This window comes from Elgaria multicarinata, chromosome 1 (genome assembly GCF_023053635.1).
Source record: "Elgaria multicarinata webbii isolate HBS135686 ecotype San Diego chromosome 1, rElgMul1.1.pri, whole genome shotgun sequence".
Taxonomy (NCBI): domain Eukaryota; kingdom Metazoa; phylum Chordata; class Lepidosauria; order Squamata; family Anguidae; genus Elgaria; species Elgaria multicarinata.
The window spans coordinates 63,717,699-63,738,372 of NC_086171.1; the positions used below are offsets into that span (position 1 = coordinate 63,717,699).

Sequence of the window (20,674 nt, forward strand, 5' to 3'; positions counted from 1 at the left end):
TTGTTGCTTAGGCAAGCAATTAGATTCTCACTTTGCATCTTACCAACAATTCTGCAAATACTTGCTGCCTCCCAAGTCATGGGGGAGACCAGATCTTCTAACCCTTGGAGCAGGGCACTAGAGTGTGGTTATATGCAGTTTTGTCCTGCTATTGTTGAGGGCATAGTATTTAACACTGTTTTAAATTTATCTATCTATCTATCTATCTATCTATCTATCTATCTATCTATATCCTAGACATGACTGGAGGAATTGGTTTTTTTTTCTTTTCCTTTTTTCTAGAATAAGTGCCTTGAAGAATTAGAGGCCATATACAAATTACATTTCACGTAGATGAACTTTAAGTGTTATTCTTCTTTAATAAGTTAAAAATAGCTGCATTAATTGTTTGTGGGTAACAATAGACTGTAAGACACACACTAATTTTTCCCCATTGCTCAACCATAAGCCTGTATAACCTTAATTGTTCTCTATGTGGGAGCTATTATTCTTTCCCTACTGAAAATGCATAATTAGGCCTTTTGAAATACTTCTGGGTTCCCAGCCAATACTCATACATTTGAGGCATCCTGAATTTTATGTTGGTTATTGGTGTATAAACCCTGGCAGATTTAAATCACAAGGGTTGGAGAGAAGCCCTAGCTTGGATCCCACAATTTTGGTTTGCCAATATTGGAAGGAGTGCAAACTCCTCAAGCTTGCTGAGAAAATCTTTAGTCTTTACGAACTTGAGTCATTCAGTATATCATAGTTTAAAGAGGAGAGAGGAATAGCAAAGTTAAAATATCTACACTGGCTTCCAGTGCATTTCTGGACTCAACTGAAGGTGATGCTTTTAACCTTTAAAGGCCTAAACACGTTATGACCTAAAGAGTCATCTCCTGTACCAAACTGTACCAAATGTAAAATCTGCATCAGAGGTCCTTCTCCACGTGCCCCACTTGGTAAGGCTTAAGTAGGTAGCAATGGGGAAGAGGATCCTCTCAGTGTTGTCACCCTGTTTGTGGACTGCCCTTGCCCAATCTGCAAGGGAGGCACCAACAGTATCATCATTTAGAGACAAGCTAAGTCACTTTGTTGTCTAGTTAGTTAAAAGTTCCTGAACTGAAGGGGGTGTTTTCAAGTCATATACTTTGCATTGGCTTTTTTTTTTGGGGGGGGTGCTCAAAATATCTATGCAGTAGTTGAACTCTGCACCTATTGGGCTGGATCCAGATATGCAATTGGGCTCACTCCTCGCTGCTTTTCCTGATTTCTGTGCAGTGTGTCATGTGTTACTATTTGTTTTTACTCTCTTCTCTGCAGTTTGCCAAGGAACCAACAACAAGATAACACAGCTTGCAACTATGGACGAACACTACAACCTCCTAAAGAGAATGTATGAAGACTGTGAGGTGGTGCTTGGTAATCTGGAGATCACCTATATGGATCACAACTACAATCTCAGTTTCTTAAGGGTTAGTGTGATGAGTCATATTGCTTTGGCTCAGATGAAGATGAGAAGGAAGATGCATGGTTGTGGCAGCCTCTGAAAGCAGTAACGTACACTTTAGTCAGCAACCAATTTTGCTGGTGGGCCACTTTGTTGAGGAAAGAGGGGCTGACAGCGGGCTCAGTTCCTCTTCTCCCACCTCCTAAAATCTCATTCTGTTACATCATATTGTTACAGGTGCTGCTTGTCTGTATCCCTCTTTCGCTCTTGGGGCTAGCAATTGTCCTTGGGCTATTGGAAGGACCTCTCTAGGAATAACTACAGACGTATACATAGAACTTTTTTAAAGCCCATCAAAGACAGATTGCAACAGTTGGGAACCGTTGTACTTCAAGCAAGCTCCTGCTTTACATTGTAGGTCTAGGAATTGATGGTCTGGAAATACTGGGTCTGAGCAAACCCACTATTTTCCATCTGTTCTAAACAGACTACAAAGCTTCTGGAATCCTTTAGTCAAAGTTATTGGTGGCAGAAGTACATTTTTCCACAAATGCTGGTGAAGGGTGGACAGCAGCAACTCTTGTTTGGAATGAAATGTTTTGGAAATAATATAAATCCAGGCTTTGAGCTTGAATTTCTGTCTAATTAGAATTAGGAGGAAGCTGCTTCGTTACAGCAAAGCATCTTAGCATCATACTCTACAGATGATGGAAATACCGGAGACTGGGTTGAGGACCATGCATCAGATAGGACAGAATGGTTTTATAGGACATGCTAAACAAAGTACCTTCTGATCATTCATTTTATGCATAACACTGTATGCCGTTTGCAAGGGTGGGTGGAGGCTGGCAGGGTATCATCGGTTGTCCACCCCTCTGGTGTAGCCTCTCCCAGTGTGAAATGAAACACTTCCTCACAAGTTCAGAAAAAGCCGGAAAGGCAGGGGTGGGGAGCAACCTTAGAGATGAATAGCTTTTCAGACTTCCTCCCTCAGTCTAAAAGAAACATGTCTAATATTCTCTGTCTTTCTGTTGTGAACCTTCCAGAGCATAAAAGAGGTTGGTGGATATGTGCTTATAGCAATGAACACAGTGAGAAGTATACCTTTGGAGAATCTCCAGATAATCCGAGGAAACAACCTTCATGAAAATGCTGCACTGGCAGTTTTAATAAACTTTGTTGATACGAGGGGACTCGAACAGCTGCAAATGAGAAATTTAACAGGTGAGATATTTGAGAGAGAGAAGGGTGCAAACAATATTGCATATGGTTACATTATTTGTCAAAAATCCTTGACTCTTTAGCAGAATATGTGCCTATAGTCCATAGCCTTCTTGAACATTTGTAATTGACCCAACACTTAATACTCAGCTTTCCATTAATTCATTGCTGAGACATGAACAAAACAGCATACTTCTTACTATACATGAATTGTCAAATGAAGATTATAATTTTTCAACAACAGTAGTTGCATTTGTTATTGCAGTTCATTGTTGCCATTGTTCATTAGCACATACATAATACTGTACAGCAGCCTTCCTCAACCTGGGGCGCTCCAGATGTGTTGGACTGCATCTCCCAGAATGCCCCAGCCAGCTGGCTGGGGCATTCTGGGAGTTGTAGTCCAACACATCTGGAGCGCCCCAGGTTGAGGAAGGCTGCTGTAGAGTCTTCAAAGCATTTCACAGACATTAGCTCTGTAAACCTTACAAGAGTACTGTAACTTAAACCAGTAATGTTATACCTGTATTGCAGATGATGGTACTCAAGCTGAAAGATAGAGGCTTGCTTAAAGATACCCAACAAGTTAATGACAGAAGAGAAATTTGAATCAGGTAGTTCTTGGTTCAGTCTTTAAGCCATACTCTATTTAGTATCCTGAGAGTATCCTTCATTTTTTAATCAAAAAGGCCTTAAGAAGTAAATACGTATTACTCCCATTTTACAGAAGGGTAAACTGGGACAGGGAAGCCAGTGGCTTCAACACATAGTGACACTAAGGTAGAAGTGGAATTTGAACCCATGTTTTCTAGACAGAAATGTTTTACTGTCAGTAGGATGATGCAATAGCTGTATTTCATTAGTATTTCATTATAAGCAATTAAAAGATTTATTCCCTCCTACACACACACACACACACACACACACACCTTAAAAAAAATTAGAAAACCATGTTATTTTTTAACGTCTTTGTCCTAACTTCTTTTGGCAGAAATTCTAAAAGGCGGAGTAAAATTCAAGAATAACCCTTATCTCCGTAACATGGATAACGTTCTGTGGCATGACATTTTTGATAAACTTAATCCCATGCCTTTTATTCGGTTTGAACATACAGTGACATTGCCAAAGCCGGACAATAAAACTTGTAAGTATGTGCTGAATAATATACAATTAATGACATTTACACCACAAGCCTATTGAAATGCTATAGGCCCATTGGAGCCCAAATCTGTTTCTTAAACTAGGGCAGTCCCAACGACTTTATCTCTAGTATCTTTATAATAACTATAGGAGCATTATACATAGGCACTTTTTAAAAAATATGATCAACCCAAGTTACTAATTGTTCTTGCCTGGTTTGAAGCTACAGCTTGTATATATTGTACAATATTTGCCTGGTATACAAAAGAAGGACTAATTCAGACATTTACTTAAGCAGTACATCTAAAGCAGGGGTGAGCTACTTCTGGCCCTCCAGATGTTTTAGCCTACAACTCCTATCAGCCCTAGCCAGCTAGGGTGACCACATGGAAAAGATGACAGCGCTCCTGTATCTTTAACAGCTGAATAGAAAAGGGAATTTCAGGAGGTGTCATTTGTATGCATGCAGCACCTGGTGAAATCCCATCTTCATCACAACAGGAGCCCTTCCCTCCTGACCAGATACAAAAGAGGGTAGGACTCACTCCACCTTGCCACTCCCATCCAATCTTCCAGATCAGAGAGAACAGTAGGGATTCCCTTTATTTAGTCCACTGCCCAAATGGGAGGGGAAGTGTCATGCTATGTGCTTTCCTGGCTGAAGGCGATACACCTGGCGCATCAGGACCAAGTGACGTCAGCGGGTGTGGCCATAGCCCCTGATGTCATTTGGCCCACAAAGTGCTGGAGGGTCATCCAGCCCCCACCCACCCAAAACTAGTCCCCCAAACCTGCCCTACACAGCCTAGTTACGTGCTACAAACTTGCCTGACATCACTAATTTGTTGAGGTTCCCTGAAAAGTATGAAAGATTTGGCAGTTATTATTTCTGGGCTTCCCAGTTAGCTTAAATAAGCAAGATCCACAATTCAAAACTGGCAGGGCCTATCCAATGATTCCCTTGGGGGTGGGGGTGGTTTCCCCCCGCTTTATCTTCTCCATAAAAATGTAATAGAAACAATATATTATGTTCAGAGGTATTTTGTAAATGTAAGTTTTTCCATTTCTTAGCCCCCCAGTGCCATCCCAATTGTACACGAGGGCATTGCTGGGGTCCTGGCTTAGAGAACTGCCAGATACGTAAGTATATATGTTAATTTTCTTTGTATTAAAATGTGTTTATGACTTAATATAGACTATTTGAACAAGCCATATTTTCATTTTGACATATTATTCTCTGTTATGTCTGTTCTTATACACCAAATAGACCAATTCATCTTACAACATCTTATCTGGTATGATAGAATCATAGAATAGCAGAGTTGGAAGGGGCCTACAAGGCCATCGAGTCCAACCCCCTGCTCAATGCAGGAATCATAGTTATTCATCTAGTTTTTAGTTCCACTACTCTAATATATAGACAAACCCACTTCAGTCCCAACCAATGGGTCTTGGTACAGAAATAATGTTAGCTCTTTCATGAAAAGATCAGTTGTTGGCTGCAAGACCTCTTCCTGCATTCTCTCCACTTCTACATGAACTGCATAAGGGGTATGTCAGCACTGATGTTAGTTGCACGATTCCCATTTATTCAGGTTTCGAAACAAATTCTGGTTTCAGATTCAAAGCCTATGAGAAATTTTGTCACAATAGATCTAGCATTATTTTGGGGGTTCCCCCCCTCAAAATCTCCAGATAGCCTACATTTCACCGTGTTCCCCCTGTAACTTTGTGACCGTGTAGTCCTGTAGAAAGAAATTTCATTTAACAAAATGATGGATCATCGAGACATCTTGTGTGCGTCCCCTCAAAGTGTTCAGAGAAATTAAATTATTCCGAATATGTTTTTCATTTCCACCATTCCTTACTATTCAAACAAAAGAAGGCAGTAGTGTGAATGATCTAATGTATATAGAGTGCTCAAAGCACACAACTACACAACATACATGCAGTGATAGTTATAATCAACCCCATTTATTTACTAATATATCAAAAATTAATGTATAACACCTGCATGGTCATCAATGGCAAACTAGTTGCCTAACAAAAATGTGCGTGAAAAGTACTCCTGATACAATAATTATTTTTTCAATAATAATTTCCAATGTATGATATACATAAACCACAATCACAGTTTTTGGACACAATACAGTGCTAGTAATGGCATCAGTATGGTACCTTTTTAGACATATATTTATAATAGGAAGTTATATTTATTATTTTTCTAGTTCTTATCATATTTATTATTTTCTAATTCTTATCAGCGTTGTAGAAAATAAACTGCGGAGACCTGTCAATAAATAAAATCTACAACGCTGATAAGAACTAGAAAATAATAAATATGATAAGAATTAGAAAATAATAAATATAACTTCCAATTATAAATATATGTCTAAAAAGGTACCATACTGATGCCATTACTAGCACTGTATTGTGTCCAAAAACTGTGATTGTGGTTTATGTATATTATACATTGGAAATTATTATTGAAAAAGAATTATTGTATTAGGAGTACTTTTCACGCACAGTTTTGTTAGGCAATCAGTTTGCCATTGATGAGCATGCAGGTGTTATGCATCAGTTTTTTATATATTAGTAAATAAATGGGATTGATTATTACTGTCTATCACTGCATGTATGTTGTGTAGTTGTGTGCTTTGAGCACTCTATATACATTACACCATTCCTTACTATGCATATTCTTTGGTTGTAACAACAACATTTCGGCATTTTTGTCTTTCAGTAACGAAGGTTGACTGTGCAGCACAGTGTTCAGGCCGGTGCAAGGGGCAGTTGCCGAGTGACTGTTGTCATACCCAGTGTGCAGCAGGATGCACAGGCCCTAAAGAGAGTGATTGCCTGGTAAGAATGCTGCAGAAACCTAAATAAAATTCAGCCAGTTTTATACAGGCCAATCTAAAATCCAATTAAGCTGAGTATTTATTATAATATTTCCAGAGCAAAACAATGGGGGGGAACCACTACATTTGTTACAGATTTACAAAAATCAAATCATGTGTATTTTTATCTTGTCTACAAGTTGGTCAAAAAAACACACAAAAAGGTTGCTAAACAACCATAAACGTCTATGCTGTTATTTTTCCTTGTCATTAAACTCAATTTATTCATGCATATGTTCCATGCTTTAATTAAACACTTGAAGTGTCATGGAATATTTATTGATCTACATTTTTTTAAAAGATACCGTTATCCTGGCTACTGTTAGAGGATTCTGTACTAAACTATGCTGTTCGTTATTTACATAATCTTTTAATAGACACTGCATAATTGCTTCTGATAGCAAAGGAAGTTATATTGGATAATCAGCATATAATATCTGCTACAATTGTCAAGTAAGGCTGAATATCAATACTGTATCACCAGTTAAGTAAAGAACAAATATTGCCAACAAATATTAGAATGATGGATCTTGCTTCATGTAATTAGAATGCAATTCTCTTTGTGCATGATTTTCACAAAATTCAGATACAAATGAGGGCAGGCTCCTGTTGTGATGAAGAGGAAATTTCACCAGGTGCTGTATGCATACAAATGGCACCTGCTGAAATTCCCTTTTCTATACAACTGTTAAAGGTACAGGAGCCCTATCCTCTTTTTCATATGAACACCATAGATATCTTTATACCTATTCTACAACCTCTACTGCATATTGTGGCTTGTAGGGCGGATACGAAGTCATCCCTGCCATGCTGGATGCCGGGTTTGGACAACTCACCAACCTGTGCTGCAGCGCTGGGAATTATGCAAATAGCGATCACACATGGCATGTGCGGGGGGAAGGCAAGAAGCCACAATGGCTTCTTCCCCCTACATGAACCCAATCACAGTTATGATGTCAGCATGTAAGTTGTACTATATGTTACAGTGAAAGAAACCAAACACACAGTTGTTGTTTTTATAGGAGTCCAATGTATAGCATAATACTTATTTTATTTTATTTATTTTTATTAAAACATTTGTATCCCACCCTATATCACTAGGATCTCAGGGCAGCATTCAGATAAAATCAGAACAATGTAAACGTAAATATACACAGCTAAAAAAAAAAGTATTGTTAACAAATTAAAACCAGTGGAAAAAATTTAAAAGCAATAAAAACAATTAACACTACGGGCTCCATCACACCAGCGTTATAGCTCACTGTCACTGTTCATTGTATGTAAAGGACTCAGATGACATCATCCATGTCTTGCTGTGATTGCGTTTCTCCACCCCACCCGTGCAAAAGCACATCGCTCAAACTTTAACGTGTATTTTCATCCATCGTTTTCAATCCAATGTTCTGTGGGCGTGTGTTCAAGGGGCAGTATTGATGATGAAAGAGAGGGACGTGCCTTTTCTCCAGCAGGTGTTTTTAAATTCAAATTCAAATCCTTTCCTCCTGCTTCCTGGCTTCTGGGGTGAATGAAAGAATGGTCTATTGTACTTTCATTCGTTGACCTTTGCTTCATGACTTGCTTTGGGCGGGGAAGTGAGAGGGGGATGCATTGGTGACATCTTAGAGGAAGGGGGACTGAGGGAGGGTGTTTCTCACCGTCATTCCCTAGGAGGTTGGGAGAGGCTACCTGGCATGCTCTCTGGGCTTGTTTCCCCACCAAGGTGTTAAGCTGGACTGGGCTGGCTGCATAGCTTCCCTCCCTCCTCCTCCTGCTGCATCTCTTTCTCTACCTCTCACAGCCCAAAAGCCTCCAGCGATTCATGCGGACTTAGCAGTTAACTGCCCTTTACTTCCAAGTAAATGTGGCTCGGGTTGGGCTGCAGCCTGAGCCACGCTTGCTTAGGAGTAGAAGCACCCCTACTGGGGCGGGGGCTGCCAGACAGGCTCCTCCCACTTTAGGCAGCCCGCCTTGCGCATGACCCAGCCAGGGATCTTCTGCCCACCCACCCCCCGCACCTTCTCCCCAATCTTTTTCAATAAAAGGGGGCTGCACGTCACCCTCAAACCAAGGCTCTGGTGCAGCTTACTCCCAAGTAAGCACGCGCAGGATCACAGCCAGGCTCCCCCTCTCATGAAGCAAGCCATCCCTATCTTCCCGGCTTCCCTGAACTCAGTATCCAAAAGCGGAGGGGGGTTCGAGCCCATTGAAATGAACAGAATGCAACTGTGAATAAGCACGCCCATGCACCTGCGTCCTTTTGTGCTATTTATTTATTTATTACATTTATATACCGCCCCATAGCCGAAGCTCTCTGGGAGGTTTACAACAGTTAAAAATGGTAAACATTAAAAACTATACAAAATTTAAAAAACCATCAGAAACATAAAAACAACAGTATAAAAACAACACACTATTGGAAGTGTGTGACACTATGCAACTTCCAGTGGCAGCTGATAGGAGTTTTAGTTGATTAATCAATCTATGGATTAAATTTGCATGTGGGTTATAAGCAGGCCCTCTGGAGCAAGAAGAGGTCCCATTGAACTCTATTCTTACTCCTGAGTAGGCATTTTCATCTTAAAAGATATGTGGGAAATGCATCATCCTCATTTTTAAAGATAGAGATCAAAATTGGCACAGTGATAGCTCTCAAGGGGGACTTTAGCCATGCCAAGTTTGAATAAGATTGGATCATCCCTTGATTTTAAGGGATTTTTAAAATATAAATTAAACAAATGCTTACATCTGCATACGTTTTAAAGATAAAGAGATCAAAATTGGCATAGTGATAGCTCTTTAGGAGGGCTTTGATCATGCCAAATTTGAATCAGATTGGTTATGATTTTTTAAATTCCCCCCTTAAACCCTTTTCCTGGTAGTTCACTAGTGCAAAGGATCAATCTTCCATTCCTTTAATCATGGGAAGCTGTGCATCTTCAAATTCATAAACTACTGATCTGCTGGTTCCCTTACTCAAAAATAATCCCATTGATTTCAACTTCATTTACATCATACTAAAATTCCATGCATGCTTCCCTTTGAGTAAACCTCCTTGAACAGAGAGAGACTTACTTCTAAGTAAACACATATAGAACTGGTTTTTAATAGTGTGGTTACTCAGAAGCTTTCTTTTTTAAGTCTTAAAACAGCAAACTGGAAAGAAGTGCTCTGCAATCCCATGCTTATTTCTGAGGTCTTACTTCTGTTTACTCAAAAGTAAGTCTCTCTCTGTTCAATGGTGTTTACTGAAAGGTAAGCCTGCATCTGACTTTAGTATGTTCATGCTCCAAAGCCTCCAGGCAGGGTGAGGGGAATGGGCGTAGCCTAGGCAACAGGGAATAACCATGTAGGGAGGGTGCAGTGTCAAACTATCACCAACCAATGAACTGTAGGGGGAGGTACAGAGGAGATCCTGGGGGTGATGTGCATCTCAACAGAAGAACAGCGATACGCTGGTGCGCACAAGAGGAGAGGTGTAAAGATGAATGAAACGTGAAAGTGCAAAGGTGTAAGTTGATCAGGTTTTCACACACTATGGAAACGATGGCGGATAATTTGAGGGTAAACCAGGGCAAATGTGCAGGCAGGGCTGGCGCTACCATTAGGCCAACTAGGCAGCCATCAGAGAGGCACAGTACTGACCTTTAAGAGTCACTGTTTTATACAAATTAGCTGTTTTAAGAAAAAAACATTAAAAAAAGGAAAATATAATAGTTCAGAAATTCTTCTTGAAGAGCTGAATCAAAGTTGGCAATTTTGGGCGGGGTGCAAGTAGCTCACCTTACCTAGGGTGCAAAATAGTTTGACACCGGCCCTGCGTGCAGGTGTGATGGAGCTCTACATGTGACCACGGAGAATACTTACTTCTGACTTAAGAATTCATGTGACTCAGCATTGGCCTTGAGGTTGAGAGCCTGATCTTACCATTTTTACATGGAAGTAAGATGTGCTCATTTCCATCTAATATGCTTTCAAGCATGTAAACTTAAGATTCCAACCTTAGGATCAGGCTCCATCTAGGCTTTAGACTGTTACCCTTGTATTACATGGGAACCTTTAACTGGGATTGGTTTAGTGAATGCTTTTCAAGATTGGTTTCTAACTTCTTAAATTGCTTTAGATCTCTCTCTCTCTCTCTCTCTCTCTATATATATATATATTAGGCAAGCAGTGTAGGTAGGTTTTAGTCACAGTTACAGTGAAAGAAGGGAGGGGAAGGGGGGGAAAGACCATCGAATTATACAATCAATACAGTATTTCCAATAAAAAGATGGAGCCCACTTGCCACACAAGTATTATACATAAGTTTAAAATTATAGTTAAAATATACATTCAGAAGAGGGAGCAAAGACATTTGCAGGCACAAGGTTATTAAGCAGATCTCTAGTTGTTGTTTCCTCTCTTGTTAGAAAATAGTTTGGTTTTGCATTATTGTTACCTTATTGCTTGACAGGCATGTCGCAGGTTTCGGGACGATGCAACTTGCAAGGACGCTTGCCCATTATTGCATACGTATAATCCTATCACCTATCAGGTGGAAGACAACCCAGCTGGAAAATATAGCTTTGGAGCAACCTGCGTAAAGAACTGTCCACGTGAGTCTGCTTAAACATTACTTAGCAATGCTAGTTTGTCTGGGAAGAGGAAGGGGGTCAATTTCTTTCTGCCTTCTACTCACAATGCTTCAAATTAATTCCTGGCTTATGTCTGATGGATATGTTCTCGTGCCCCCAGCTGTTTATTCTAGTGTAGTAATTCCCAAGCACTATGTACACTGGAGCATGCTAGTCTTCAGCCTGGTGGTCTCTTGGCACCAGGTTAAGGAAGGCTGTACTATGGTGTGAGGAAGAAATCAAATAATGCAATGACTAATGTATCTCTGAGTGACTGTGTAATCAGCCTCCTTTTGTGGAGAGTAATCCTCCTGTATCTTTCCATCTGGTCAGATTGGGTCATGAAATCACTGCTGATGAAGGGACATGGCAGAATTAGCAAACCTGGGGCCCATTAAACCTCCTGGGTTTTTCTTCTTCCAATATTCCTCCCATTTATTTCAGGAAAACAAAGTGTGCCTGCCTTGGCCATCCAAAGTTTGGTTCTAGAGGGAAGCAATAAGCAGCACTGAAATTGTGTTTTTTTAGGGTGACCATATGAAAAGGAGGACAGGGCTCCTGTATCTTTAACAGTTGCATAGAAAAGGGAATTTCAGCAGGTGTTATTTGTATGCATGTCACACCTGGTGAAATTTCCTCTTCATCACAACAGTTCAAGCTGCAGGAGCTATACTGCAGCTATCCTGTGACCAGATTTAAAAGAGGGCAGGGCACCTGCAGCTTTAACTGGTGTGATGAAGAGGGAATTTCACCAGGTTCCCCATATATACAAATGACACCTGCTAAAATTCCCTTTTCAATACAATTGTTAAAGATACAGGAGCCCTGTCCTGCTTTTCATATGGTCGCCCTATGTTTTTACATTAATTACCTGGTATGAAAAAGGTGTAGTGATGTGTTTTTGTTATTTCATAATACACTGCAGAAAATGTAGGGAGAACCAACTGCTATAAGAGTTTCACTTCCTTCTCTAGTAATCTGGGGAGGCTCTTTTTTGTGTTTTTCCGTTTAGAGGTGCAGAATTCTTTTTTCTTTTCTTTTTTAACTTATTATAGATTTCTAAATATAGGTTTGCTGATGCTGTTTTTATACACTACTCATCTTGATTAGTTTATAGTGGTGTTTTTCCTACGGTTTTTGTTGTTGCTGCTGCTGCTGTACATTTGACTATCTTTTTTGTACATTGTTGTTTTTTATTCAAAAGACAAGTTGGATCAGTCAATTAAATACGCAAACACCTCTCCTTTCCCCCTGTTGTTGTTTTCTCTCTCCCTTCCTATCTTTTCCAGATAATTATGTGGTAACAGACCATGGTTCATGTGTCCGGTCATGTGGTCCAGACTATACTGAGGTGGAGCAAAATGGCATTCGAAAGTGTAAAAAATGTGATGGCCCATGTAGCAAAGGTATGAAAACTAGAGAATCACTTTGTGTAATGCACTCTTACCCAAAGGATTGTCACTAATACATGGCACCTTTCAGTTTTGACTGTGAGCTTTTCTACACGAGGCTGTTAATCATCTGTTAATCCACTCTGTCTAGTTTTGGTTTCATAACAGAATTGAGATCACAGCACTGCACAAAGAGTGTTTCCTTTCCTGCTTTTCTGCTACATATTCTCTACGTGCCACTGTGGTATAGTAGAATAGTGCTGTTACACAAGTGGAACAGCATTTTCTTTTACTTTTACAATTAAATACTGCATTGCAGAAAGTGCTCTTAAGACAAAGAAGTGAAACTGGAGGGTCATAACACCGTCTAAAGAACTTGTAAAGAATGTGAAGAGAGAATGACAAGGAAGTGATAAATACCTCTTGCAGAAAAGCCCTCAAACTCTATCCAAGGCTTATAAGATTTCTATACTGCACAATAGGCAAAGCTCTCTGGGCAGATCACAAAAATTGAAACCCTAAAATACAACATAATATAAAACCTTTAAAAGTGTACTATAGTAATATGCAGTAGTAGTGATGAAGAGATGGCTCTTGGCTATAGTTACAATTCAACTAATTTAGTACAAATTAGTGTCAGTACTGAAAGGTGCGATATATTAGCAATGAGTGTTTGGATAAGTGTTTCACAAGTCTGTCTTTCACTACCTCTCTTCCTCCACATTTTTTCAGGATTGAATAAGTTCTGTGTTAATATGTGAACATGTGTATATCCACATATTCTTCTGTTTTCCTAGAGGCAATTTCTCAGATTTTCAGATTTTAAAATAGCCCAGCTATTTCACAGTTCTTTACAAAAACCCATTTTAAAGATACCCCTCCCTACTTTCCCTTTCACCTCAGCAGAGTTTATGTTTAAAAATGGCCACATTAGAGAGTACATAGATCTAAATATGATGTAATGAAGACTTCACACACACACACACCCAAAATGAAAAGAACACTCTAATTATCAGAGGAAACACATAATCAATGGAAGCTGATGATTACTGTAAAAATGGTACAATGTACAAAAATCATTTAATACTGATACTTGGGAGTTCAGGGGACAACATGGTAAGAACAAAATATTACGAACTTCAGCTCAGTTTAGACAACATGTTTCTCAGTGGTGGTTTTAGAACTCCACGGTAGAGTTTTTACACCACCGTTGAAAAATGTGTTGTCTGGTGGGAAAACTCCATGCAACAGTGGGGTTTCTTTTTAAAAAACACTCTGTGGAGAATATCAATGCTGTGCAGAGAAGAGTGCCTGCATGAGTGTTGTGTGGTGGGCTCCATGGAGTTTCCTGATGCGTTGAGTTGACTTTTCCCGCTGGCTACAAAGTTCTCTGGCAAGAGCAGCAAAAGCAGAGAGAGCGCCACTTTAGGAGAGCCACCGGGATTGTTTTTTCACAGCAATGGCGGATGAGATACCATCAGGAGGACCAGGAGAGGAGAGAGGGTGGAGGAACTATCAATCAAACATCATGATAGATTTTACTCAATTCCATGGTAGCCCACAGTCACACAATGTTGGAGTTAGAACATGTGTGGAGAGTGCCCCCTAAAAACTCAAACATTGAGTGGAGTTTTCACACTGCATTGACTAATGTGTTCTCTGAACTGAGCCTTTAACAGCACCTCTGAATTGGGTGTATTGGTTGCCATTTTTGATAGAAAGGTTGTATACAAATCAAATAAATGAATAAAGTTAGCAGTTAACTCTTTACATCTATAATGCATAATACTGTGCTCATTACTGTGCCCTTGTGCATGAAGAACCACCTCTTCCCATATAAACCTGCCTATTCTTGATCAGAAGCCCTTCTCTGGGTGTCCTCCCCTTCAGAGGAAGTGGCTGAGGCTGGACTTTTGGGGGCTGGTACTTTTCATTCCAGTTATTTCTGGTTTTACTGATAATAAAGTGCATTTGGTTTTTGATTTCATGATTTTATAACTTTTATTATTAAGCCACCTTAGAGAAAGAAGTTTTTATGCTGAAAGGCAGAATATAAAATTTTACACTAATAAAATGGATGTGTGTTCTTTCTGATCAGCAACTCCTGGTCCAGGGATACAAGAAGGGGAATGAAGCCCCGCACTTCAAAATAACCATGAAAAAATATGCATAAAATGAAACGAAATTAGTACAGTGGAACAACTTTTTAAAATCATGATTTGGAAGGAGTTCTATAAAAATCCTTGCATTGCCGGAATTGTTATTTCTGTTCTTGAATATCCTACTACAAGTCTCTGCTTCATTGTTAATGACAAGCCAAAAATACTGCTAGATTTGATTTGATCTACTGAAGTACAGGGATTGGATTTTCCTTAAGTGAAGGAGTATTATTTTGAAGCCATCTCAGTAAATCTGTAAGCTTGCTATAGTCAGGATAGAGCTTTAACATTAGAAGAGAGAGGAGTCTCAGCTACTTCGAGGTACATTTTATGGCATTGTAGTAAATCAGATTTGCTAGCTGTTATATAATGCATGTACAACAATTCTTTAATCAGTCTGTTGTAAGTTTAAAATTCAGTTACTCCCAGTCTATCTTCCTTAACGGTGGTTTATAATAATGAAGAAACAGAGAATTCGGATATTTTAGGGCATATTCGATCTTGGAATGAATATGAGTAAGCAGATTAGTGAAAAGTCATAACAAATGAAACAATTGATTTTCAATAAAGAATTATCTAATTTAGTGTAAAATTATAAATTGTCACTTAATCTGTTATGTCTCTATTAGAAAGAATGGTGCTTACTCCCAAGTATGTAGGATTACCCTGCCGCTGAGTTTTCAATAGTTGCAAGTAGAGAAGGAATCATGGAATAAAGACACAGACACCAGAGTTTGGGATAAACTAGGGCCTCTTTATTTAAACAATAAGGGATATTCAACCCCTTCTGGATCTGCATGTAAAAAGTGTGGGAATCTATATGTCCTTAACTCAGGCAACTTGCCTGGCGTTATGTGTGAGCCACTCTCGTAAGCCAAGAATCGGGTAAACCCAGCCCCTCTCTTATACGACACTTTGAGAGTGTTGGGAGACCACCCCACGTCATCCCCACTCAATGCTGTAGAACTCTGAGTAGATGAGGCAGGAGGATCTCCAAAGGCATACCATATCCTGACATGGGAGCCATAAAAATTCTGAGGAGTAGGAGCTCCAGACATGCCAATCACCAGAAGGTGCCAGAGTGTCACCATCCCTATTCTGCTATATGAAATTCCCATACAGGGCTCTTTGGGGGGTGGGGGTGCGTGGGTGCATGCGCACACCAGAGGGCGCCAAGCCTCAGTTTAGGCACCCTCCCACCACCAATTCTGGAAAAACTCCAGCAAACTCACGTACAGATCCTGCAGGAAAATATCATTCCCTGCATCAGAGAGGTGAACTCCATCTGCCCTATAAAGATCCCCTCTGGAAGGTACAATGGCCGGGTGTGGAATGACCCAACCTTGTCGACCCTGTAGGGCCTGCCAAATCTGCCTATTAACTTTCTTGACAGCCCTATTTAAACTGCGGGCATCCCATCTTTCACATCACTGGCACCAAGCCAATATGTTTGGCCATACAATCATGTGTCTGGCCAATGCCTCCATATGGTCTCAAAGTCTGCCCTAGCCTGTGAAATTAGGGCCTTCCCTTTCAGAAGCCCAAAATTATTGCCCCCCAGGTGAAGAACTAAAACCTGCGGCAGGCCCAGAAGAGTATCAACGTAAAACAATGCCTGGAGGAGACCACCCCAGCACATTCTTCTCCGACCAGCCCACTGGGCAGAGGCCATGTGACTGAGCCCAAACTGTGTACCAACAGTTGCTCATGTTGCTCTGTGGCTGGCCCAGATGCCATGCCATGACAGATTAGGATCCTCACTAATCTGCTTACTCATTAATCTGTCAAAGACACAATTATCAACATTAAATCTACAGTAACCACACCCATCTTCCTTACAGAATGTACAATTATGCATGCCCAAGACTGCCCAGATCTTGTCATCTCCTAGCTGCACTGCAGCAGCGGTGGCCCAATTCTAAATGGGTGGCCACAGGGCCGGTGCTACAATTAGGCCAACTAGGCAGCCGCCTAGGGCGCAGACCTCAGAGGGGCGCAGTACTGCGCTTCAAGGGTCACCGTTTTATACAAATTAGCTGTTTTAAGAAAAAACATAATGAAAGGAAAATATTTTTTCTACAAAACGTCTGTTCTTAAAAATCGGAGTTGGCAATTTTGGGGTGGGGTGCATGTGTGTGTGCGTGTGTGCGCAGTAGCTTGCCTTGCCTAGGGTGCAAAATAGTCTGGCACCAGCCCTGGGTGTCCAATAAACCCAATGTCTGAAGGGGTTTCTCGGCTACCGTCAAGATGGAACAGGATAAGGGGCAACCCCTTCCTGAGATAAAATAGCACTCCCTGTTCTTTCCCCCGAAGGGTCAAACTGCAAATGGGCATATACACTCACTCGAGACCGAAGTGAGCATTACCATGGCATCTCTAGTCAGGTTCCATAAGCCTGATGTCTGAAGGGGCTTCTTGGCTACTGTATAAATAGTACTGGTTACTGGGCAGCCCCTTCCTGTGATAAAACAGAAACCCAATTCCCTTTTTTACTTGCCGCTGGTGTTACCACAGCACCTGTAGTAGTACTACTCAGTGGTTGGCTGAGCATCAGAATGATTGAAGAGCCCTACCAGCCCATCAGACAATACTGCCTGCCTTTCCAGCATCCTTTAAACATGGAATTTGCCATGCTGCCTGCAAACCTCTTACGCCATGGCAGTGAAGGATGGGCTAGCCAGCTTACCTCATGCAGTTCAAGTGGATGGCCCCTGGTGGTGTGGTATCAACCAGAATTTAAGCATTTGGTTGACTAGGATGGGCCATAATGCCAGAAGCTCCTCTCAGCTCTGGAAAAAGCTGAAATCTGGTAGAATGGCTGTGTGCAGAGGGCCATTGACTGCATGGGTTCTGTCACTCACCTCTCCCAGATCCCAAGCACACCAGGCATAGGATCTTGGTACACAAGGGCGAACTACAGGATCCTGCATGGCTGCGTGACCTGGGGTCGCCGACTTCATTATCCAGCCCAGGAATATGGCAAGCAAAATAGAGATTAATTGAGGGCTACCAGGACTCATGACCCTAACCAGCCCCACTCCTGAGGTGCCAAGCATGAACTTAATTGAGCTGAAGCTTTTTCACAAAAGCAGGGGGAGTTATCAAGCTTGCACTCTAATGTGGCTCCCTGGGTCCCCTAGCTCCTTTAACCTGAGGGCATCCTGTGGATGGATGGGGGTTGTAGCATATGGAACATACGAGGTGGAATTGCACTGTTCCCTAGTGCAAGCACACAAGCAAAAACTCCGGGCCAAGCAGACAGAAAACTGTGCCCCTGGTAAGTCCACACTGGCAGAGGACCAGCTAGGCAGGACAGCATGAGCACTGCCGATGCACTTTCCCAGGACTGACCAGGTGGGCATCATGAATTGAAGCCAGACTCAGGCCCCTTCACATCCCACTTGAATACAGAATTGAAAGCCTTCTTGTGTCTAAAGGCCCCATCTCTATCAGCCACAAATATGAATAGCATGGTCAGCTGGTGAAATAGCGCTGAAAGGGTACCAGCAGCAGACCACCTCCATTGGGATCACTGCCCATATTGGCTCCACCCATGAGCTGTCCGCCTCACTGGGCTCGAAGAACCAATGGACCAGAAAAATGCCAAACCAGCAGCAAGCCGCAAGGTCCCATTGGTGCCAAACTGGCCAACCTGCAATGCATGTTGCAGCATATTCCCTTGTGCCAATGCAGTTGTTAGTGGAAAGGGATCCCGGACTTGAGTATCCTCAGTGCCAGTTCACTTGTAGGGGAGAGTCTACCTCCAATGCAGCCATCTGATACAGGGCCATTGGTATATTTGAGCTGAAATCTGATTGATGTCACTTGGTGTAAGGGGATTCTGGACTTGATGAGCTGAAATTGGAATTCATAGATTATGCTGGGCCTCTCTCCTTGTCTCCCTAAATCGAGCATACTTCCCCACTAGTGTGGCATGCAAAGGGTAGGAAATCCTCTTGCCTTCTCAAACCAAAACCACTGACCCAAGTAGAGAAGAAATAAGCATATTAAAAAGCCTCTTAGTATAGTCTTCCTTCCTGTGATCCTGCCCTTTTGGGAGGTGTATTAGAACGGGGTTCTAACCACTACACCACACTGTCTCTCATTTATTCATTATTGGGAGGCAGCCTCATACTGAGTCTGACCGACAGTCCATCCGGCCCTTCATAGTTAACACTGAAAGCCTCATGGCCTCAGTCCACCCAGAGGAGCAAGTCCCCAATCTGAACATTCTAACCACTACACCACACTGTCTCTCATTTATTTATTATTGGGAGTCAGACCAATGGTCCAGCCGGCCCTGTTATTGTTAAGACGGAAAGGCCACAGCTCTCCATGCCCTCAGCCCATGCAGGAAAGCCTGGCTCACGCCTGCTGAGGGACAGGAAAAAATGGGGGGGGGATCTGGATGCGGCTTTAGCCAGCCTGCCCTCATATGTTAAGCCAAGCACAGGCTTGTGTCTTTGAGGGAGGTGTGGGCACGCTTAAACCGACCCTCCTGAGTGGGGCAATAAAGTCAGGGGCGTAAGGATGCCCTGCACCTGCAATGAAAAGGATGCCACCAGGCAGTCCCCCCTCCCCCGCCTAAACTACGATCCTAGCCAGGGCACAGAAGAGATGGCAGGCCCAGAAGAGTCCGGAAGGGGCAGAGAAAGGCCTGTTTAGATGTATTTAGAAGGGTGTTTGTGCACACGATGAAGCTGGTGCCTCAGGCGAGAGCTCTCTGGTAAGTGCTGCCCTCGTGCAGCTGAAAAAACCAGAGAGGCCAAGAACGGGACAGGAATGGCCTTCATCAGCTCAACCCCACCCCTGCCTCACGTGGGCCTACACATGAGGCTTTTATTCCCCTCTTCCCCACTGCAACTGCCAATTCTCCCACTCAAGCCCTACTGGCTGAGCGGGGGTAATGGACTTCTGTTGTGCCAGCAGAACCCTCCACTACCGCAACAGGAACTAGCTTTTTTTTCCCCCCAAACCCCTGGAAATGAGAAGAAACACATGCTTCCAGATTAGGGTAGGTGAGCGAAGCTTCTTTCTGTGAGTTCTGCTGATCTGCCCTGATCTGGAAATGAGCAGAAACACTTCTTTCTTTTTTTATATAATTCTTTTTCTTTTTTATAACATACAGAAATAATAAACAGAAATAGAAATGAAAATACAAACAGTCATAATTACTCCACCCCTCCTCCCCTCATAGGAAATCAATGACACTATTATATCTATTACAATATATATATATATATATATATATATATATATATATATATATATATTATATGAATATATAAATATACAAGCACATATGTATCATTCTTCATCTCTTAAACATTTTCTTCTTTTTTGTAAGTCAGAAAAATAAAAAAGAAGACAAGTTGATCCATTACAAAAGATGTATCTTTCATCTTTTGGAATTTTATTCTCCCATTCCGACGAGGTTGTGTATACTATGAAACAATAACTATCTTTATTAAATGTATCTTTGAATCTTGTTACTGAGAATTTGGGACATGGCATGAATGGTGAAAATTACTATCATAGTAAAAATATAAGAGGGAAGGCATGGATAATGATGAGAGAACAGAGTTTATTGATTATGAATCAAGCACACAGCAATGTGAAGCCATATGCTCATTAAGAACAGTTTAAAGGAATTTAGTGTTAAAATTTTAAATAGAATGAACTAGATTTCTGTTGTATATTGTTTATATATGTCCAATTCGTTATGATGATTTTCTAGTAAGGAGTCGATTCATGCATTAAATAAAACAAAAACATAAAACAAAAATGACCTGTGAACAAGTTCCTTTGTTACATCTGC

The 20,674-nt window shown here is 41.3% G+C and overlaps 1 protein-coding gene across 1 annotated transcript in view; it reads left to right on the forward strand.

Moving 5' to 3' along the window:
- EGFR (epidermal growth factor receptor) overlaps positions 1-20,674 on the forward strand; it is a 181,316-nt gene that overhangs the window by 115,120 nt on the left and 45,522 nt on the right. Inside the window, exons 2-8 of the mRNA XM_063129290.1 lie at positions 1,306-1,457; positions 2,479-2,656; positions 3,645-3,797; positions 4,865-4,933; positions 6,537-6,655; positions 11,147-11,288; positions 12,596-12,712. Coding sequence (XP_062985360.1) covers positions 1,306-1,457; positions 2,479-2,656; positions 3,645-3,797; positions 4,865-4,933; positions 6,537-6,655; positions 11,147-11,288; positions 12,596-12,712 — 930 coding nt within the window. The remainder of the gene's footprint in view (positions 1-1,305; positions 1,458-2,478; positions 2,657-3,644; positions 3,798-4,864; positions 4,934-6,536; positions 6,656-11,146; positions 11,289-12,595; positions 12,713-20,674) is intronic.